This window comes from Anguilla rostrata, chromosome 7, assembly GCF_018555375.3.
Source record: "Anguilla rostrata isolate EN2019 chromosome 7, ASM1855537v3, whole genome shotgun sequence".
NCBI classification, from domain to species: Eukaryota; Metazoa; Chordata; class Actinopteri; order Anguilliformes; family Anguillidae; genus Anguilla; species Anguilla rostrata.
In genome coordinates, this window is record NC_057939.1 from 11,271,572 (window position 1) to 11,294,846 (window position 23,275).

The following is a 23,275-nucleotide window of genomic DNA, read 5'->3' on the forward strand; positions in this document are numbered from 1 at the left end:
ACACACACAAATAGGCAGACACAGACAGACACACAAGCACACACACGCACCCGCACACATGTACACACACACACACACACACACACGTGCTCTCTGGGTTACAGGCTGCAGTGGTCTCAAGAGTTTCAAAGCGTAAAGGAGTTCCCAGTATGGGGAAGCACTGCTCCATTAAACAAAGAGCTCAAGTTACTTAACCAAATGAAAGTCGCATTTAAGTCCTTTCTAAAGACATGCACGTTTCACCCAGGCACCTGCCTACATTAAAGGGGATAACTATTATGCTAATATATAGCATGTGACCAAATCTGATGGCCCCAAGCTCACAGTCACCTCCACTCATTTACTGTAATAACTGACCCAGTTATGCAGTTAAGAGCTCATGGGGGGAATCGAAAATCCATCGGACGACCATCTCTTCGGGATCGCTGCCTCCCAGCAGTCCAGACTCTGCCATTGTTTAATGTACGGCAGCTACGATCATAACATCCGTTAAACGCGCATAGCAAATTTAATGCTACTGACAAGTAACAGAAATCTCTGCTGGGTTCCTTTGATATTAGAGAATTAGAGCCACATTCATATAATTCATTTCTACATTGCTACCCTTACAGGGAGCTCTCAATCAAGTAAGTGGTCTGTGTCCTATCTATTCAAAAAGGGTGGTAGCAGGATGGGATGGTGGGATGCCACAAGTTCAAATCCCATTTGACGGTACTTTGCCATCTTTAATTTCTTTCAGAGAAGTCAATATCAAGTGCCACTGACTGAGGCAGCCCACTATGAATATGTATAATACAACTTTGGACAGATCTGGGGTGAAGATGGGAATGTAATTTGTGTACCGAGCCTGGGTATACTGTCCCTCCGACCGCCGGTTAACCCAGGGTGGACAGACACAGTGAACCAACTCCACCCCTTTCAGCCAGACACACCTCAAACGCCTGTGACCACCGTTTCTAATTTTCCTCCCTGTTGCCTCCGTGTCTTTAGATCAGCAGTTAAGTGAGCAAGAGCATTAAAGGCTCTCCCGCCTCACCGCTGATGTTTGCTGCTATTTATTACCCGAAGTCACCTTTAGAGGATTTAGACCAAGAAAAAAGAAAAGAAAAACATCTAGCAAAACAAACGGAAATGCAGTAAGAATTCAACAAGGGGGAGCGTCTCGGAGAGAAATCGAACACAGTAGGAGAAGAAGAAGAAGAAGAGGGAGATCGGGCATTAGAGAGTAGGAGGAGGGAGAGGCGCGGCGCGCCACTCAGCTCCGGCCACAAAGGGAAAAAAATGTGCGTGAGGAGGGAGAAGGCGGAGAGGAGAGGAGGGGGAGGAGGAGGAAGGAGAGGGAGGAGGGAGGGGAGGGAGGAGGGGAGAGGAGGAGGGAAGGAGGAGAGAGCGGGGAGGGAGGAGTGGGGGTGACGGAGAAAAGGAAGGAGAGAGGAAGGTGCAGAGGGGGTGGAAGGCATGGTGGGATGGGGAGGAGAGAAATGAAGGAGAGAGAAGGGCGGAGGGAGGGAAGGAGGGGATGGAGGAGGAGAGAGAAAGGAAGGAGGAGGAGCGGAGGAGAAGGCGAGAGAGGAAGGCGGGGGGAGGAAGGAGGGAGGACAGGGCGGCAGGGAAGGAAGGAGGGAGAGGGGGGCAGAGAGGGAGGAGGGAGGAGAGAGAAGGAGAGAGGGGTGGAGGAGGGAGGGAGGAGGAAGAGGAGGGAGGAGGAGGGAGAAAGGGAGGGAAGGAGGAGAGGGAGGGGAGGGAGGAAGGGAGAGAGGAAGGAGAGGGAAGGGGGTGGGAGGGAAGGAAGAGAGAGGAAGGGAGAGGGAGAGAGGAGAGTGGGAGGAGGGGGGGAGGCAGAAGGGAGGGAGGAAGCGTAGCCAGCGCGGGGTAGGCGAGACGGCAGGCGCGGAGCACGGAAAGGGGCAGATTGCAGGTTATATACTAAAATAGATCAGGACAAAACGCGAGCATATACGTAAACAGACGATAGGCGGTGGGTGGTGTGTGTGTGGTGTGTGTGGGTGTGTGTGTGGGGTATGGATGTGGTGTGGTGTGTGGTAGTGCGAATTGGAGTGTGCGACAAGGCTGACTCTGAATACGGCACCACGGTCGTGCAGTATCTGTACAATCGAGATAAGCCCCTTCACAGCTCTGGTCAGGCAGATAGTAGTCGGACACGCAACTCCTGGGCTCAGCATCAGCCACCAGACTAGCATCAGAAGCAGCAGGTCTGGTTACAACCTCTGTGACTCCACGCACCCTCCTCATCTCCCCTGCTACCAGGCAGCTTCGACCGGAGAACTGGCTGCTTTCAGCGTAGGTCGCCGGTTATCGCAGATGATCAGACCTACAGCGCACAGTCGTGCACGATCGTACTCAGGGGCTGATCTCCTACACGACAGCAACAAGGTCTCATTGCAGTCTGCCACATGGTGGACGTCTAGGGAGCAAACAGCAGAGGTCGAGACTCAACGAATCAGAGCACTTCTTGTGTACCTCTTCCTAAACCCTCCTAACTAAAAAAAAAAAAAAAATTTTCTCAGACTATTGTTCCTATGTATGCATCAGTAAGCTTTATTACATGTCAATGGACTAAGCGGACTGTCCGATTGGTACTGTTGTAAGTCGCTCTGATAGGTCGAATACGAATGTAATGTAGTGTGTGTGTGTGTGTGTGTGTGTGCGTGTGTGTGTGTGTGTATGTGTGTGTGTATGTGTGTGTGCGTGAGTGTGTGTGTGTGTGCGTGTGTTCCTTTTCTTTCATTTTTTCCCCCAAAGGCAACAATGCAAATTTGCGCTTTTAAAACATTTCCAGCTATTACTGTCAGGGGTGGGAAAAAAGCGAGCTGTGATTTGCCGCGGGCGTTCTCTGAGAGCGGGAGCCCTGAACGCACGCGTTCTCAAGGAGAGCGCTCGCAACATCAACATTCAGCGTTTAAAAGGAGAGAGAAAAGGTCAGCACTCTGTTCTTTATTTGAAGCAAGGCATGCAGTCAATAGCTGGGGGTAAACGGTGGCGGAGATAAAAATAAAATAAAATAAAATGCGGAGGCTACAAGGAGACGCCGAAGATTACTGCACTAATCACCAAAAAGGTCTCCTCACCACCCCTAGAAACACGCACACACACACACGCACGCACGCATGCACACACACACACACACACACACAACCATTACCAGACAAAAAACATCTCACTGCCACCCCACCTTCAGATACTCTTTTCTGTAAGACAACAAAATATCCCAATATTTACAAACCTCCTCTTTGGCCATGCAAAAGGCTTGAGCCTCATAACTCCACCCTTCATCAGCACCACTGCTGTGGGTCAGTGTCATCACAGATTCTATAGAACCAGCACATACTAAAGCTCCATACTCTTGGTGTCGAAAATTCTCCCTCTAGTACTAAAGCAGAAACATTCAAATGTGATGCACCACATGAATATTCATGAAAGGGGTATGACCAATGGCAGACGCACATGGGCTACCTTGGAGATTTTCATCCGTTCATACTGTACATGGAAACATTGCCTACTGGAACTCTACTTGGTAGAGATGACACGAATCGTGGTTCGAATCTTGCTTCTCTTTGTGACAAATCTCTCAGCGACCTCTCACCTTTAACCCCCGGGCCACCTCCACGTGATCGTCGAAAACGAGCACGTCGGCCACCAGGTTGCGCCTCCCCCGGGTGACGGCTAAGCTTCCCTCCAGGGCGCCTGAGTCCACAGGCACGCTCAGCAACGGGTCAGCACATACGGTCCCATCCCAAACCTGCAGAAAATACGCCACCATGCTGTTTAACACTGCTATACCATTTAACCCATACCACACTATACTGTACCAAATAACCCTTTGGGGAGGGGTGTAGAGGCACTGAGATTGTGAACTGGGGGGGGGGGGTGTGCTATCAAAGATAGGGTGTGCACCAATCTCACTTTGTCCCGCGAGCAGATATATAATTTGTTTAATCAGGGAGCGGCCTTGGTTTAGCTGCAGTCTTTTTATTTGGCGAGAGTTGTTATTTTGGAACCGTGAGAGCGTGACACAGAGACTGAGAGCGCGTGTCTCATGCCAAGAGCCAGAGCTGGAAACCCTGCATTGAATTGAACCCGAGCAGCCAATGCTGTGCCAGCTAGCTCTCACGCGTCTCCTCTCGCTCACGCGCTTGCCAAGTGTGCGCCAACCTCAATGGCACAAACAAAGGTTAGCGCACCTGGGAGATTTTTTATTCTTTTTTATCGTAGCCTGGGTGGAGGGGAATTCTTTACCGAACTACAACTTCCCCATCAAAAAGAAGGGCACTGCAAGTCACTCGCACAGGTGCAGCAATATCTTTTTTCACGTTCACACACAGAAAATATCACTTGCATATGCGAGTGAAATACTCGCACTGCAGAACCTGGCCTATGATGGTGCACCAGACAGAGGCTCTTGTTTAGAGCCATAATGAGAGCTGGCTTTCAGGGCAGTGATATCCCTCCCTCAACGGGGGGGTCAGTAAGGGCTTTCACAGTCTGTCTGGGGGAAGGGGGGGGGTTCTGGCCTTGGCAGACAGCAGGGCCTCGAGGCCTGCAGGAAAAGCTCCGTTAGCTCCTACCTTCAGGAGGGTGCAGCAGGAGTCGATCTGGGCCTTGGCCAGCAGCTGGCAGGTGAAGTCGAAGAACATCTTGGGACGGACCGAGGACAGCGGGGCGGCGGACTTGGGCGGGAGGGCCGACCGGCGGGCGGCCCAGGCCCGCAGCCTCTCCACCGTCCGCCGGTCCTCGTCGCCGAAGTGGAAGGACCTGCTGGACGTGCGCGGGGCGACGGGGCTGCCCACGGAGCCGTCGAAGGCCAGGACGGAGAAGCCCAGCGTGTTGATGGCGTTCACCGCCCCGTTGAAGGGCTGCATCTGCCGAGGGGGGGGGGAAGGGCGAGAGGTTCGGTCCGCAGGGAGAAGGATTTTTGAGTTCGGCTGCCTGAGATTTTTCACTCCCCAAATATCAAAGGCGGTTTTTTTTGTTTGTCCCTGCGTGAACGTACATCATTAAGGCCGGGAAAAGGGCGGGAGGAAATGCCACGCTGCTTCTGTCAACCTCGTTCAGCAGAAAGGGCAGGAGGACCAGACAGAGCAGGCCGGACCGCCAGCCAGGACCTGTGGTCTGAGCAGCGGTACTGCGGCCTCGGTGGCTCAAATTAGCCACCGTATTTTGGACCTCAGAGTTCTGTGAATTTGAGCTTAAAGTCCCAGCAGCCCAAGCCTTTGACTGAGGAATATCACGAGTCTATCGTTACTCAAGCTCCACCATAAAACATCTCTCAAGGACCACATGTCCAGTTTGAAAACTGGTTCTTGGTGCGGATGGTGGGCACCAACGTCCCCAATAAAATGGCGTCTCTACCGCTGGATGTCTAACAGGAAGTCTAACGGGGCGGTGTATATTTAGCCATGGCGTCCCCCATGGAGAGGAGGGAGGGGGAGATTCCGGCTGGCAGGGAATTTCCCCCCTCGTGCCCGTGCTCCACCAGCGCCTGACGGGCAGGACGCGCGGGTCCTCCTGGTGGACGGGGGAGCCTAGGGAGAAGCAGCTGGCTAGCGTACGCCCTGCCGCTTGCACGCGGCACCGTTCCGCGCTCCCCGGAATTAACAGCCCAAACGAAACGCAATCGGGGGCTCCAAATCAGGGGGAATAAAAATGACACATTTGTCAAATAAAACCTGACGCCGCTGAAGTATAAAGGAAGCGCTAAATCGCGGCTCTGCTGATGAACTTCCTGTGCGGCGGCGCGGCGTCGTTCACCTTAGCATAACACAGCGTACGCGCTTATAACAGATGGCTCGAAATTTTTAATGTTACAAAGTTTAACGGTCGGCTTTGTTCGCTGGAAAAAAAAATCAAACCCAAAAACCACCGTAGCCAAAGAGAAGCGAACCCAGAGCGCTGCCGAAAGTGAGCCCGGCCTCCAGGCAACCTCACCGCACTAAATGGCCCAACGTTCCAATGCAAAGCTTGCGGAGAAAGGCTGTCACCATAAAACAATCTCCAACTCCAAATCCCTCATTCCTCATTCAAACTGACATTCCCTTCTCCAGGGTATTACCCACATCCACACTTTTATATTAAAAATCATACAAAATACTAGAGCAATAACATTAGCAGTATTCCAGCAGGATCTTACCAGAACTGAACCATTAGTCAGAAGGGTCCACCAGCACAGACTGAAGCTGACTGAAAGGGCACTGTTCATCTACTCAGCTTTAGCCAGGTGTTGTTAGCTGCTTTGCCTTTACCTCTGTGATTGTGCGTGTAACATAACACCTTTACACTTGGCCTGGTCCGGGTCAATGCCCTGTCTCAGGATGTTTATTGCTGCAGTTGCCTTCCTTTCACAAAGCCATACAATATGCATTAACCCGTAGGTCACTGTGGATGAGATGAAAGCTTCTGCTGGGTTATAAAAGGTTAATGAGATCTCCCAGCTCTGCACTGTAAGAACACCGCGATCGCGCCCCAGTGTCCATCATAATCGCGTTCGCTGTGCGCGGCGCGGCCAGCGAGGAACGCCGTACCTTGACTCTGTGGAGGCGGATGATGTCGCCAATCTTGTAGATCTGGGGGAGGTCTTCCAGCTTCTCGCAGAATATGGAACAGCCCAGCTTTGCGTCCGATTGGTCCGTTATCTTCAGCGTGAAGCAGTAGTCTAAAGGAGACAGCGTACGAGTGTCAGTACAGTCAAGGCTAATTCCACCACCTGAAAAGAAAAAGAAAAAAAACAGGAGCAGCAAAGAACATGTCTTGGTAAAAAATAAGCTTTCAGAATTCATTGGGAGATCAGTGTTCTTCTCATTCTCATTATTGATTTTCTTAATGAACGGCTGTATCCAGGGTTTTTAATTGTACATACATATTACGCCGGTGCTATGTACCAAAGCATTTCCAATTAGGGACCTTGCTCGAGGGCAATCTGGCATGGACTTAGATCTGTATAGTGATTACAAATCCACTACAAGCAGCTTTGGTTGCATTGCTTGTCAACAGGCTCTTCCTGTGCTATTTGAACAGGTCTGAACAGTGACCAATCAGGACCCTCAATTAAACCTCACCTCAGGAAATGTAACCTTTGAATTCATGTTTAATACAAACCAGCAGTACCTTTTAAGCATCTGCCAACAACACACTAAAAGATGAACTAATTCATTCATTCATTTTAAACCAAATGGACAGGTAAATATGTTCAAATGAAAATAAAACATTAAACATAATTCCTTGCCATGGCAACCTTTCACTGCAACCTCAAAAGTAAATCCCAAAGTCGTCAGAGTTCAAGTCGATGTTTTATGCATTAGAATTATCTTTCCGATTGGAATTTTAATCAGAATTTAATAGTAAAAGAAAAGTGGAATCTTGAGATAAAAGCCGTGGTTTTGGCAACCTGTTGTCAATTACGAAGCAATTCTGATGGAAACCCGATTCAATAGGCAGCCACTCAGTGTCGGTTGAAGCACCCACATTCAAACTATAATTAATTTCCACAGCCTGGATCTCCACCAATCTCTTACTTAGAAAAACACTTAGAAAAAAGTATGAATGGGTTAGACTACGGACTGCGAAGCGAAGCGATTCGCTCGACATGCACAATACAAATGCATATAAATAAAACTTAATCACAAAAGAAATGGCAACAGTCACACCGGCACACAAACATGCATGCGTATAATACACACACACACACGAACATACACACGCACACGCACATGAACATACACAAGCACTCACACACACACCACACACACACACTCTCTCTCAAGTGGCACATTCCAAAATCTCTTCGAGGTTCCAGCCACGTCTTTCTTCAGGAGAAAATGATAAACGTCAGCGACACCTGCTCCTGTGGGAAAGGCCAGGTCTCTGCTACAATCTGCGTGTAGATGGGGAACCTCCGCCGCCACAGCATCCCCGAAGTGACCAAAACGACAGGCCACTTTCCAGCATGCAAGTGTGACGTTTAATCTAGCCAGCACATCATACTGTCCTGCACTAAACACAACAAAGGATCCTAAAATGCAACGCATTTTTTGATTGTTTTCTCTCTCTCTTTTTTTTTTTTTTGATATGTCAGCACAAAGCCAGCATGCACTTAAATCAGAAATGTTGTGAAGAACAAAAGAATATCATCCAATGACTGTGGGTGATACTGGGCAAATGTGTATGTGAGTGTGATTCCTGAGGGACCTTCAACCAATTAGCCCTGGGCCAGGGTGAAATTACAAATTTAGATAAGCTCACGGTCCGGCGTGCGCCAGCGGAACGAAGATGAGGGTAATCGGCCTCTCTGAAGAAAAAAAAAAACAGCAATATTTGCGGAACAGCACAACTGTCATTAGAGCTCTACATTTCAGTGTCCTGTGGAAAAATCTGTCAATTAAGTGTCTAATTACTACACGGTGTCAGGGCCTGAGAGGTGGGCCGAGCCTTTGCACATGTGAGATGGAGGGACGGCCAGTCATGTGACCCCTCACAGATCAAAGCGCGCTGTCTAAGACCAGCTATCTTGGCCATCCACAAAGCTTTGGCTGTTACGTATACCACATACCTCCCCCCCCCCCTCCCCCCAGAGCCTGGACGGGTGGTGCTGATCAAATGAACGAGACGACCCTCCATCCTCCCCTCTTGCGCTTTCTTTACCTCCTCTTTCGTCTCGGGACAGTCGTGCTAAAAATAGGCCGCCCCGTAGAGAGGTGTCACATCCTGATCCGTCGGTGAGGAGGTCCCATCACGCTTAGCCAATTCCCAGCGCTGTCTCGGCGATGGCAGGCTCTCAGCTGGCGGTAACACAAACGCTAACCTACACCTGCACCCGCCGCTAAGACGTAGCAACAAACCCCCGCCCTCCCCCTACCCCCAAAACACATACACGCAATCAGCCCAGCTCTAAGAAGTCAGCCAGTTCTCAAAAGCCACAGTTATTTTTTTATTTTTTTATGTGATTGAAGGCGACTGCCCTCTTTGGTGAAAATACTGCATAACGTGGTCAGAAGCGCGGTCATAAACCCATGCAGTTCAACCCGACTCATCCAAAAACGTGACACCCGGCCTGTCCCCAGGGTGCACTGTGCTGCACGGACATTATTACTGCCATTCATTTTCTGCTAACCTAAGTCCTGCCGGTTATTCCCTGAGGGGGTTCATACTCCAGAAGACATTTTAGAAAATATATCCACTGTTAAGTACAGTATAGTACTCTCTCTCTCTCTCTCTCTGTCTCTCTCTCTCAGTCTTGCTCTCTCCCTGCCTCTCTCTCTCCCTACCTCTCTCTCTCTGCCTCTCTCTCTCCCTGCCTCTCACTCCCTACCTCCATCTCTCTCTCTCCCTGCCTACCTCCCTCTCTCTCTTCCTGCCTCTCTCTCTCCCTACCTCCCTCTCTCTCTCTCTCTCCCCCTGCCTCTCTCTCTCCCTACCTCCCTCTATCTCTTCCTGCCTCTCTCTCTCCCTGCCTCTCACTCCCTCCCTCTCTCTCTCTCTCCTTGCCTTGCTCTCTCTCTCTTTCCCTCTCTCACTTCCTCCCTGCTTTCCTCACATGAAGGACTCATTCTCGCCGGCGCTCCTGGAGCCTCCTGCGTCTGATCCTGTGAAGCGAGAGAGCGCTTGCCGCTCGGTCGGCTCGGCCGTTGTTTCTCCGGCTCGAGCTCGCTCTCGCGCCGCGGACTGACCCCGCCGAACGGCGGCGTCGGCCATCTGGACGCGGCGAGGCGCGCGACCGCCCGCTCGGCACGCTGATCAAAATCGACTGAAGAGCCGCCCCGTGCCCCCCCTTGCCCCTCTGTGCCCCTCTGTGCCCCTCCAAGCCCCCCCCCGAGCCCCTCAAAGCCCCCCCCCCCTGTGCCCCTCCGAGCCCCCCTGAGCCCCCCCGTGCCCTCCGAGCCCCCCCGAGCCCCCCCGTGCCCCTCCGAGCCCCACGCATCAAAATGGGGCTCAGACGCGCGCCGCTTCCATCCGGCAGGATGCACATCGATTTTCGCCGGCCCTGGCGCGGCGGGACCGTGCATGTGATCAATGGTCTGAGCGCGTTGAGATGGAGATAATTGCGCGCGCTGGGTCTCCGCCCGCCGACGGGACTCGGAGCCGGGAGCGCAGCCCGTAATTGGTTCGGGGGGGGCCTGGTTAACATCCCTCATCGTGATCCACGCTGGCCGCCCCGATGGTTATTCATCAAGTGGTTTTGTGAAAGGGTCGATCGGGAGACTAACTGCCCGGCCTAACAAACAGCTCCTTCACGCTGTCGGCGGAAAAATGAGATTCCGCGCGTGGAACCCGCGGGGCGGCGACGCAGACGTTTGGCCGGACGGGGCCCGTGATGAAGAGGTGGAGGCAGCGCGCTCAGGACAGGGGGCCGTGATGAAGAGGTGGAGGCAGCGCGCTCAGGACAGGGGGCCGTGATGAAGAGGTGGAGGCAGCGCGCTCAGGACAGGGGGCCGTGATGAAGAGGTGGAGGCAGCGCGCTCAGGACAGGGGGCGTGATGAAGAGGTGGAGGCACGCGCTCAGGACAGGGCGCCGTGATGAAGAGGTGGAGGCAGCGCGCTCAGGACAGGGGGCCGTGATGAAGAGGTGGAGGCAGCGCGCTCAGGACAGGGGGCCGTGATGAAGAGGTGGAGGCAGCGCGCTCAGGACAGGAGGCAGCGCTAACGGGCGTTAGCGTGAGGAGAGGCCCAAGTCAAACAAACAGAAATGTACAGATCTCTGGCGGCAGGAAAACGGCGAGCGTGTTGGGCTGAATGGCCTGTCCTCGCCATTATGTTACGTTGGATACAGAGATTTAGCCCAATTAGCCGCTGCAGAAGGCAGATTATCTGTTGGGGTACCATTATGTGCACCGAGCACTGCCAGAACGCTGTGAACAACAGAGAGAGAGTAAATCAATAGCGTCCTATTCAGAACAAGTTCATATACACACACACATTTACAAAGAAAGACACACAGTCACACACGAGCATTCACACGAACACCCAGCATGCATCATACATAATTGCAAAAAAAATGTTGGCTATTGTGGAACAATGTTTGTGATAATCCTTGTTGAAGAGGTGCTTTATGTGGAGACTGCCTGCAGTTACAGCCCTCATTTGGTAGATGGCGCTGTCAAACCTGTACAAATTCTGTCTCAGAGGAAGCAGAGGAAGAGAGGGAGTGAATGCAGAGGAGGTGGTGATGCGGTACATCACTAGCATGTGATCACTCGAAAAAAAAAAACAGAAGGAAAAAATCATTCAGCAACGGTTACAAAGCGTGCCTTTTCACACTGCAACCCCAGACCCTCAAGGAAAAAGATCTACGGATTAACGGTTAACGGAGAGTGCGAGAAAATAATGACTCGGGACTGATTACAGTCACGTCAACTGCATCCTGGGTTCAAAGGTCACCCAAAAGTGGTCATGGTTCCCTGTGTCTCTCTCCCGGAAGCGTGCACCGTACCCTCAGCCGTGGCAACCGTCGAGTACCCCCGTTACGGTCAGCTGGGGCTGCCCTTAGCCGGACGCGGCTTCGGTTCGGTGTAGGGACAGTCTGGGCTCTCTGGGGCTCTGGGGCCTAACGCACTTCCTCGAATGGGGTGGGGTGGGGTGGGGGTGATTTGGCGGGAGGAGGTCGTGATCGCCCCAGGAAACAGAGATGCATGGGCAAACGCTGGCGCCAAAAAAACCGTTCGTTCCCTCTCCGCGTGGGAGACCGCGGCGTCTCCGGCGGCAACAGAGCGTCACACATCCTTCCTGCTCCAGACCCCTTTTTTAACTTCCTTCTCTTTCATTAATTTAAAGGCGTGCTGTTTCTGAGGAAAGCACCGCAGGGCGGGGTGAGGGGGTGGGGCAGGCAGGCGGGCGGGCGCGGTGCCTCTGCCTCAAAGTCCATATAAGAGGGGCGTCCACAGGCACCGTTTTACCGACGGGCCGGTAATCATTAAAGGCACATTAAACACGGGCACGTGCGGACCGAAGTGCTGATTTCATTCTTTCCCAACGCGCCGCTGAATTATTTATGAGGCTAATTGCACACTGACAGGGAACCACAGCAGACTTTATTAACAAGGCCATTTACGTGATATGGAGAAAACCGTAGTTTGGGTTTTGGGGAAGGGACGAGGCGGAGGTATCCACTGACGTTTTATCATCACATACACTTCAGACTCATTTTTAAATTCCAATCTCAGAGTGGAGAGGAGACAAATTTATTCTGGCCAGTGTTCTTCTCCTGCAGGGTGGGAGATACTGAGGAGATCAAAGGGGAGAGAGTGTTTCTCCTGTGCAGTGTGGAAGAGGAGATCAAAGGGGAGAGAGTGTTTCTCCTGTGCAGTGTGGAAGAGGAGATCAAAGGGGAGAGAGTGTTTCTCCTGTGCAGTGTGGAAGAGGAGATCAAAGGGGAGAGAGTGTTTCTCCTGTGCAGTGTGGAAGAGGAGCTCAAAGGGGAGAGAGTGTTTCTCCTGTGCAGTGTGGGAGAGGAGATCAAAGGGGAGAGAGTGTTTCTCCTGTGCAGTGTGGAAGAGGAGATCAAAGGGGAGAGAGTGTTTCTCCTGTGCAGTGTGGGAGAGGAGATCAAAGGGGAGAGAGTGTTTCTCCTGTGCAGTGTGGAAGAGGAGATCAAAGGGGAGAGAGTGTTTCTCCTGTGCAGTGTGGAAGAGGAGATCAAAGGGGAGAGAGGTTTTCTAGGCAGTGTGAGGACTGAGGAGATCAAAGGAAGAGTGTTTCTCTGTGCAGTGTGGAAGAGGAGATCAAAGGGGAGAGAGTGTTTCTCCTGTGCAGTGTGGAGTACTGAGGAGATCAAGGAGAGAGTGTTTTCCTGTGCAGGTGGAGAGGAGACAAAGGAGAGAGTGTTTCTCCTGTGCAGTGTGAAGGGGATCAAGGAGAGGTTCTCCTGTGCAGTGGGAAGAGGAGATACAAAGGGAGAGAGTGTTTCTCCTGTGCAGTGTGGAAGAGGAGATAAAAGGGGAGAGTGTTTCTCCTGTGCAGTGTGGAAGAGGAGATCAAAGGGGAGAGAGTGTTTCTCCTGTGCAGTGTGGAGGTACTGAGGAGATCAAAGGGGAGAGAGTGTTTCTCCTGTGCAGTGTGGAAGAGGAGATCAAAGGGGAGAGAGTGTTTCTCCTGTGCAGTGTGGAAGAGGAGATCAAAGGGGAGAGAGTGTTTCTCCTGTGCAGTGTGGAAGAGGAGATCAAAGGGGAGAGAGTGTTTCTCCTGTGCAGTGTGGAGGTACTGAGGAGATCAAAGGGGAGAGAGTGTTTCTCCTGTGCAGTGTGGAAGAGGAGATCAAAGGGGAGAGAGTGTTTCTCCTGTGCAGTGTGGAAGAGGAGATCAAAGGGGAGAGAGTGTTTCTCCTGTGCAGTGTGGAGGTACTGAGGAGATAAAAGGGGAGAGTGTTTCTCCTGTGCAGTGTGGAAGAGGAGATCAAAGGGGAGAGAGTGTTCTCCTGTGCAGTGTGGAAGAGGAGCTCAAAGGGAGAGAGTGTTTCTCCTGTGCAGTGTGGAAGAGGAGTCAAAGGGGAGAGAGTGTTTCTCCTGTGCAGTGTGGAGGGAGGAGATCAAAGGGGAGAGAGTGTTTCTCCTGTGCAGTGTGGGAGAGGAGATCAAAGGGGAGAGTGTTTCTCCTGTGCAGTGTGGAAGAGGAGATGAAAGGGGAGAGAGTGTTTCTCCTGTGCAGTGTGGAAGAGGAGATCAAAGGAGGGGAGAGTGTTTCTCCTGTGCAGTGTGGAAGAGGAGATCAAAGGGGAGAGTGTTTCCTGCAGTGTGGAGGTAGAGGGTCAAGGGAGAGAGTTCTCCTGTGCAGTGTGGAGGTACTGAGGAGATAAAAGGGGAGAGAGTGTTTCTCCTGTGCAGTGTGGAAGAGGAGATCAAAGGGGAGAGAGTGTTTCTCCTGTGCAGTGTGGAAGAGGAGTCAAAGGGGAGAGAGTGTTTCTCCTGTGCAGTGTGGAAGAGGAGATCAAAGGGGAGAGAGTGTTTCTCCTGTGCAGTGTGGAAGAGGAGATCAAAGGGGAGAGAGTGTTTCTCCTGTGCAGTGTGGAAGAGGAGATAAAAGGGGAGAGAGTGTTTCTCCTGTGCAGTGTGGAAGAGGAGATAAAGGGGAGAGAGTGTTTCTCCTGTGCAGTGTGGAAGAGGAGATCAAAGGGAGAGAGGTGTTTCTCCTGTGCAGTGTGGAAGAGGAGATCAAAGGGGAGAGAGTGTTTCTCCTGTGCAGTGTGGAGTACTGAGGAGATCAAAGGGAGAGAGTGTTTCTCCTGTGCAGTGTGGAAGAGGAGATCAAAGGGGGAGAGTGTTTCTCCTGTGCAGTGTGGAAGAGGAGATCAAAGGGGAGAGAGTGTTTCTCCTGTGCAGTGTGGAAGAGGAGATCAAAGGGGAGAGAGTGTTTCTCCTGTGCAGTGTGGAGGATGAGGAGATCAAAGGGGAGAGAGTGTTTCTCCTGTGCAGTGTGGGAGAGGAGATCAAAGGGGAGAGAGTGTTTCTCCTGTGCAGTGTGGAAGAGGAGATAAAAGGGGAGAGAGTGTTTCTCCTGTGCAGTGTGGAAGAGGAGATCAAAGGGGAGAGAGTGTTTCTCCTGTGGAGATTAATGGGAGGTCACCGTGATGAAAATGCAGTGCAGGCTACAGACTTCCACTGTCAGTCACCACCCTGCCCTCTGCAGTATCCGCTTACCAACTGAGCAAAGCAGAAAAAGAGAGCACTATATACACAAGCACACAGACATTCCCTGGAGAATTCTCAACACATGCGCATACACACGCGCACACACACATGTACACGCACAAAAGCGCACACAAACACACAAGCACGCCCATCTGGAAAATTCATACACACACACACACGTACACACACTCACACATGCACACACACACACACACACACACGCACACCCACACGCACACACATGATACAGATCTCTGAGTGACATGCGGTCGCTGTTCTCTGTGGAGCCCTGCGCTGTGACAGCGCGAGCGCAGTCGTGCCGGAGAGCGCAGTCTGCAGCCGAGCCCGCGGCGGGTCCAGCTGCGCTAAGCGGCAGCTGCGAAACTCCTCCCCTGGTGCAGGTCAGGGAGGGGCGCAGCACGACACCCGGGAACTCCACACCCACCCCCCCCACCCCTCCACCCCCGTCGCAGGTCAGGGAGGGGCGCAGCACGACACCCAGGAACTCTACACCCCCCCACCCCCCACCCCCCACCCCTCCACCCCGTCGCAGGTCAGGAGAGGGGCGCAGCACGACACCGGGAACCCAACAACCCCACCACCCTCCACCCCTGTCGCAGGTCAGAGAGGGGCGCAGCACGACACCGGGAACTCCAACAACCCCCCCCCCCCCCACCCTGTCGCAGGTCAGAGAGGGGCGCAGCACACCCGCGGAACTCCAACAACCCCCCCCACCCCTCCACCCCTGTCGCAGGTCAGAGAGGGGCGCAGCACGACACCCGGGAACTCCAACAACCCCCCACCCCTCCACCCCTGTCGCAGGTCAGAGAGGGGGCGCAGCACGACACCCGGGAACTCCAACAACCCCCCCCACCCCTCCACCCCTGTCGCAGGTCAGAGAGGGGGCGCAGCACGACACCCGGGAACGCCGCGCGGATCTGATCGGCCATGTTGCCTCGCGCTAAGCCGACTTCAAACGCCCCGGCAGCCCCACATCTGAGCGCCCCCTCCTGGAGGACTGACAGCGCTCTGCTCGGATTAAAGCGCGTCTCCTCCAGCGTCCTCCCGCCACCACGCATCCAAAAAAAAACGGAGGGAAAATCTGAGAGTTCAGAGGGAGAAGCCGCGTTTCGGCAAAGCGAGTCACGTGCACACCGCGTGCCGCGAATGCAAAGGCGCGTGCGCGTGAGGGACGGCGCTCGCCGAGCCGATTCCCAGCAGCCCTCTTGGTTACGGTGATGCGGGCTTTGATACGATATAAACGCTTCGCGGGGGGCCGGGGTCCCGGTTGGGGGGGCGAGACGCGGGATCGGAAGGAGGACGGCTGTTACCGGTTCCCTTGGTGCGGAACGGCTGCTTGAAGAAGGTCACCACGCCGTAGAGGTTGACGACCATCCCGGCCTTCAGGTCCTTCAGCGCCGCGTAAGTGTACTTGGGCTTCGCGGCCTGAAAAAAAAAATCGCAAGAACACAACACTTCTGAGTTTTACGCAGAGGACCAGGACATGCTTCAGAGGAAAGACAATGGCGCTCTTGGTTATTTATCGTCTTCGCGACAATACGCTCGATACGCCTCGTTAGGGCGGGCGGCCCCACCTGCTGCCGATCGTGCGCCACGCCGCCCGGGCAGGCCCCGCTCTGGGCCTCAGGTCCGCAGTGACGAGCGCACGGGCCAACAGCCAATGAACGCACGCGGCGAGCGACGTGTCACCACGCAAGAGGTGACAGCACCCTGAAACCCTGCCTGAAGCCCTGCAGCCAAACGTGGCATCTGCTCTTATGCCACGAGAGAGGGCAGGCTTGTCAGATCTGACAGAACTGCTTCCTGGATGCAGGACAGGACAGGAAGTACTAGCCGTCTATAAATGAATGAAAGGATAACGGCAAAATGAAAATCTGACCTCTGTGATGGGTGGAGGGGTTGAGACGGCGGATGGGTGGGGACCCAGGGTGGAGGCAGGGTAAACCTGAAACAGAGAGACACTTAACACACTCATGTCTGCTTCCATCAAGAAAATGATTATATTTATTTCAAACGATTTGTTAATGATACTTGATACTAGTGGCCAATCAAGACCAAATATGGCTAGCATGGCATGAGCCATTGTAAATAACCCAATTGTGATTATTTTCACATAGATTGCTGGACGTGCTGAAAAGTAACTTTCACAATTTCCACCAAATCAATTCTGTACTCAACAATATGGTTATCATAATCCAATCTCAGCATATTTAATTTTTTTATTTGTTTTAATATAAACTTTTTTGGAACAACAGGAAGTAATTTTTGAACAAGGACTTTAAACTGATTGTTTTCATTTTAGGTACAAATGAGACTGAAGCATTTGAAAAAAGTCAACGATAGTCAGCTCCAGAGAAGGTACGGCGAATTAATTGTAACAGTGGGTCACACGGTGTGGAAAGCACTTAGAGAGCTCGCTGCCACCCCACCCAGAGAGGACTGCAGAGAGGGAGGTAAACGAGGCAGATAACGACCTCGTTAGGGCAAAGGGCGCTATACTCACATAAATGTGGACGTCCCTGCCAGCCAGCTGCAGGTTGCAAGGGTGCAATCCGTCTTTTTTAACGGTGGGAGACCTGTCCACTGTGAACCCTGTCATGACCAGCAGGTCCTGGGGACACAAAGGCCGGTGACATCACAACCATGGAGCACAGCACAGCACATCACAGTGGGGCTAAGTTTACAGCTGCAACCAAAAAAAATGATAAACACCCCTCACATTTGTTTAAACTATATTTTAAGAGCTTCTCACTTCCTGTGGTGAACGTTCATGTTTCTCACTGATGGCTCAGAGAAGCACGACACAAGTAAACTCAATAAAATTGGTTCCAGTTGGTCTGTTCACTCGAGACATGCATACATATTTAATATAGGTCGTGTAATTTTATTTTTTTGGGGGGGGGGGGCTCAAAAAGAGACACAGCAAACTATCCTATGCTTGATCGAAACAAGATTATTATTATTACTGGTATTTAGCTAAGGGGTCTAAACACTCATGCAAAGATCCATTTTGTTTTAAACGACCTTCCATCTACCAGACACATCCTGTACACTAACTGGTAAGAGTATGCAGGCACGTTCTAGAACTTCTGTTTAGACACTCCTGTCATATGCTATTTTAGAAGGTGTCAATAATATTCAAAAACTTCTTTTTTTTTTAAATGAGCAGACAGATTTCCCATTAGGATTCCTATGTTATTAATTCAGCAATCACGACTGAGGCAGTCTCATAAGATCCAATTTCATCTTATGCTACAGGAAAAGAACAAAAGAAGGTAACATTCAATATGGCACAAAAAAAAACTGTACAGGAGATATTAAAAAGGTGATACTGACCGAATGTGTTGCAGAACAAAAAAAAAAAGCAGAAACCTTGCATAATCTCAGCTATGATTAAACAAGTATCACAAGCTTCCCTCAAGACCATGGTGTTGCAACAAAGAAATAAGAGAGATGGTGGGAAAGAAAAAAGTGTGGGAAGAGAGAGCGAGTGCAGAGAGAGAGAGAGAGAGAGACATGGGGAGGAAGAAAGAGAAAAATGAAATAAGGGAGGCAGAGAAAGCAGGCGACAAGGTGAGAATGGCTTCAGAGACCGATGCCTGACGGACAGGCAGGCCGGACGGCCCAGAGAGACAGGCGGTGCTCACGGTCCCGCCCAGAAAGGGGAGGAGACAGAACTGCAGTCAGGCAGAGGCCGCGAAAAGCGCTGACAAGCGTGAGGCACTTACATCCCACAAACGCACACAGATCTGCGCATGAAACCTTACCCTGCGGGTGGGACATGGAAACGCGTTTCCCCCCACCCCATCCCAAACCTGGGCCGGAGGTGAGCCGGCCTGGCAGCTCGACCTGCGGCGGCAGCCTGCCACAGCCTAAGGGGGGGCCAGACTACCTAAGACCCAACTATTACAAATCCCCCTTGGAGAGGAGTACTGAGCTAATCTGGCAACACAATAAGCATTCTACCTGCGGCAGTGGAAGGACAGCAGTGACCTCCGACCCACACCAGTTAGTACACATTCGTTTTTAATCATTTATATTATATTATTTATATTATATTATGCATTTCCACTATTATAATTATTAGTAGTAGTGTTATTGCTTTTAGTACTGTTATTTGTATATATTTAATAACTATTTCTATTGTCATTATCATTAATAGTAATAATCACAGAAAATACGTATTTTTACATATGCCCAGCCGCTAAAACGTCTGTATTTATTCGACTTTGAGCGCGAGGGAGAGACAATGAATGATTCACATGTGCTTTCTTAATTTGCATCGGAAAGGAGCCGGTCGTGTTTTTCACGGTGTCTGGCACACGTGAAGTAAACCATATTGCGGAGTGACACGTCCCACAGGACTCGGCCGAGATGATACCTACGTGGCCCGATGCGGGATGTTGAATCCGATAAGCACCTCTCAGGTGCAGCGGGGCAGATGTGGAGAAGAGAAGACGGAGGCTCAACAGTGATTCGGATCGCTTTCCAGTCTGCTAAATCAGGTGATTCACAGGCAGCACTTTAGCCTGATTACACTAATACTTAATGGAAAACAATTCTGTTAAGTATTAGCGCGCTAGGGACGCGCGATAAGATCGGCTGAATCGCTATTGGCTGATAATAACTAACTATCCACACCGCCCCAATAAGATTATAGCTGATATAATGACACAACATACATATGTGCCAGAGAGGAGAATTGCTTGAGGCATCATTGATGCTGTACATGAAGGAAAAATATCATCTTCAAAAAGTAGCCTATACATAGTCACCTGAACCTCTTATTTATTACTTATTCTTAATATGCTATTTTTGCCAGCCAAACTCAACGTCAAGCAAACAGTGGTGCGCCACGGAAGAAAGGGAAATGGAGAAGCTTTTAGTTATTTGTGGAGATGAAAGCATAAATGGGTATCGGAAACGCTGGGATATTCTCAAAAGATGAGTAAACATCTTCAGGTGAGTGGGCCCATGGGAGATTCTCGACAGAGTACACAAAGCAAGCGGGAGAACTTATAGCTAAAATAACTTCTTTGGAATCTGGGCGTTCGGCTGATGTAAAAAGGCATTGATGCGATAATGCTCTACAGAGGCCTTCTAATGCGGCATTATCTCCTCTTGCTTTAATGACTAAATATTTACTTCATCAGAATTGCATTCAGATTTTTAAAAAATTTGTTTTTAGCATTTTTTTAAAATCCTCAGGGCAGAGGTGACTCCATTCTCATGCTAATTAGTTAGCATTGACTCATTTGTTGCTTATCGGCTTGGCAACGCAAGAATGTTTCACAAAAACTAATCAGAAAGAAAAAAAATATGGCACGAAAACAGAGAGAAACAGAGAGAAAGAACAAAAGAAGGGTGGGGGAAGGAAAAAGAGACACAGAGAGAATGACAAGAGGAAGAGGAAAGAGCCTGGAATTCAACTGGAGGGGTTCCAGCAAAGGCTCTGTGGAATATCTGGAGCCCCCGAGAATACGACTGCGACGTATTAGGATAATCGTTTCTGGTGCGCGTGCGGGGGGGGCGGGGGGGGTGGGGGGGGATTCGGGGGTTCGCCCGACAGCGCTCCTCTAAACTGCTTTCAAGTGCAGACAAAAGAGCGCGAGATAGTCATACTAATCATTTTACAGGGGATTATGTAAACCGCCGCCCTGCCGAAAGGCCTCCCAAACCCATGCATCAGGGCTGCATGGAAGTCACGTCACACGCAGACGGCGCTGGGGAAACCTTCGCCGCCGACGCTGTCATATTCCCCGCACCGGCGGTGAATAATGTCCCTTCATCCCCCCGGAGCGGCGAAGATAGAGGAGAGAAACGGAGAAGGAAGGACGGGAGAGAACACCCCAGGGGCCCATCTCGGCTGTCTGTGTCCTGACATCACTTCCTGTCACTTCTTAGCCGCGCGACGGTGCCCCGGGGACCCACGGTAAATTACACTGTCTGTCCCCGGCTGCGCGTATGACTGCACCGGCAAATGTGAAGATTTTACTAACTTATGCGTCCGGCAGCAAGTTTCCATACTGCAGCAATCCTGGCCAATGGGAAGCCGCACTGATATTCCATCTCATATGCGTGCACGCACACACACACACACACACACACACACAAACACAAACACACACACACACACACCCTTAAACATCATCAGTACTAGTGGTGGCAAGGTAAGATGTGTGCAGAAGTAAAATGTGTGGATGTGCGGTGCAGCCAGCCTCCATGTTGGAACACACACACACACACAAACACAAACACACGCACACACATGCACACACACACACCCTTAAACATCATCAGCACTAGTGGTGGCAAGGTACGATGGGTGCAGAGGTAAAATGTGTGGATGTGTGGTGCAGCCAGCCTCCATGTTGGAACACACACACACACACAAATGAACAGAGGATAAGTTCCAACACAGTGATGCGCCATTTTATTTTACTGGTTGTTTTTATTTTCGGGATTTCCTTTCTTAATAACTGTTTCATTGGAGTACTGATGCAAAGATTTAATCCTTCCAATCACGAGTTTCCAGAATTTGGATGCAGCCGTGCATGTTGACAAAGGAGAGCGGAATTTTCACCCAACGCTTACAGCCTTGCTGAGGATTAGACGCTTTTGTGGAAAACACATCTCCAACCCACCCCTCCAACCCCTCCAGAAAAGAACAACTAACACGCAGGCTTATTTGTATGGGTATTAGGACGGGCCTTGTGCCTATCAAAGCACACACTCGATTCTCCAGCCGTCGATGAAAGGGAAGCTTCGAGACGAATTAGAGAGAATTCGAATCCGGCTTGAGCCCGTTTACCCGGGCTCGGACAGAGGGGAGGGGCGTCCGGCCTGGGGGAGGAGGGCTGGCTCTGGGGCGGGGGGGGGTCAATGTACAGACGGAGGGAGATGGAGCACGATTCGGCTGAGGAGGGTGGACCGTAGTGAGATGCACATCGTACGCCACTTGCACGGAAGGCTAACATACCGCCAACTGCCATGGTCGTGAGTTTTCACGGCAGAGAGCGAGCTGTCTGCGTAACTGAAATATTCCACATCAGAAGCATTACATTCAAAACAAACCAAAAAAGAAAAAAGAAAATCCACACTGCGACCATTATAAGTTCAAAGATTGACATCGTAATAGTGCTTTTGTTTTTACCTTTAAAAAAAAGGTTTTGCTGTAGTCAAGCAAAAACTGCCTACATCTGATCCAACCTCTTATTTCAAAACTGCCTCATTTCAGGCTCAGCTCTTACATCAAACTACCTCCCATTTCAGGTTTTATACTCAAAGAGTCCTGAATCTACATTACATTCATTTCTAGCCTAGTAATAGTCTAGACGTATTATTTACTGCAGCAGTAAAATGCGCTGCAATTGAAAGGCAATGAGGCGGAGCTCAGCACAAACATCGTTAGAGTGTAGATGTGAAAGCGGGCGTCGCCGAAGGCCAGAGTGAAAGGCTCCACTGAAACCCGGATTCAGACTCCGTCTGAGGCCCCTGGCAGCCGAAACGGGGGGACGAGGAGCCTACCCCTTCGGCGACCGTCTGCGAGAAGTCTCTGGCCAGAGGTCCAAACAGGATGGCGTTGATCGACGTGAATCCCGAAGGCAGGCTCTGCTGATCCTCATACTCTGAGACGGAGAGAAGGAAACGGCAATGATGACTGTGCGGGTCTGGAGAGAGGGGCGGGCGAGACTGGGGCTGGACACCTAGCATGCTGCGGTAAGAATTTGAAACAGCCACAGTCCTGCTTTACGTGCGGTGTCAGAACTGTCCGCCGTGTGTCTGTGAGTGAGCATGCGTTTGTGTGTGTGTGTGTGTGTGTGTGTGTGTGTGTGTGTGTGTGTGTGTGTGTGTGTCTGTCTCTGTGCGTGTGTCTTTGTCTGTGTGAGTGTCTTTGTTTGTGTGTGTGTGTGTGTGTGTGTGTGTGTGTGTCTCTCTGTCTATGTGTGTCTGTGTGTGTGTGTCTTTGTCTGTGTGAGTGTCTTTGTTTGTGTGTGTGTGTGTGTGTGTGTGTGTGTGTGTGCGTGTGTGTGTACATGCATCTTGCCCAGGAAAGTTCAATGTTGTGCTTAAATCTCTGGCTCACCACAGCCATCTCTGGTTATTACGGAAGAAGTTTCTGCAAGCAAAACTTTACCTTAATACAATAACTGAATACAGCTACACCTATTATACCTACCCATGACTAATCTACAGTGGTATCAACATGGACATATTAACTGTGGGCTAACACATGTTCTAATGACCTCATTTATATTGTAAGTTAAAACTAAATAATGAGACTGGCCTATATATGGGACTTTAATTGTTTAATATTTTGTCCTGTTACACCTTAAAATTTCCATGCATTAAAATATATATTATTTTATGAAGTCAAATACTTCAAAAATGTTTTATGAATACATAGTTCAGGCTATCCGAGCTCCTCACCATCAGTCATGTCTCCAATTAGGCACCGTCTGAAATGGTGCACTACACAAGGCCTGTGGAATTTCTGACTTTCTGAAGTCTCACTCTCTGGCTCGATATTTAATCACGGACCTTCCTCTGACATTGGAGGCTGGCTCGGGAGCGAGGCACCGGGTCCGATAATACCGTCAGGATCGCAAGGCCGGCCGTAATTA

The 23,275-nt window shown here is 50.9% G+C and overlaps 1 protein-coding gene across 6 annotated transcripts in view; it reads right to left on the minus strand.

Moving 5' to 3' along the window:
• The window catches only part of pot1 (protection of telomeres 1 homolog), a 67,740-nt gene that overhangs the window by 19,298 nt on the left and 25,167 nt on the right, over window positions 1–23,275 (minus strand). For all 6 annotated transcript variants that reach the window (XM_064342796.1, XM_064342795.1, XM_064342794.1 and 3 more), the window contains exons 4-10: window positions 22,179–22,279; window positions 17,155–17,262; window positions 16,531–16,596; window positions 15,962–16,076; window positions 6,540–6,670; window positions 4,587–4,880; window positions 3,605–3,760 (exon numbers count right to left, since the gene is read on the minus strand). In XM_064342796.1, coding sequence (XP_064198866.1) covers window positions 3,605–3,760; window positions 4,587–4,880; window positions 6,540–6,670; window positions 15,962–16,076; window positions 16,531–16,596; window positions 17,155–17,262; window positions 22,179–22,279 — 971 coding nt within the window. The remainder of the gene's footprint in view (window positions 1–3,604; window positions 3,761–4,586; window positions 4,881–6,539; window positions 6,671–15,961; window positions 16,077–16,530; window positions 16,597–17,154; window positions 17,263–22,178; window positions 22,280–23,275) is intronic.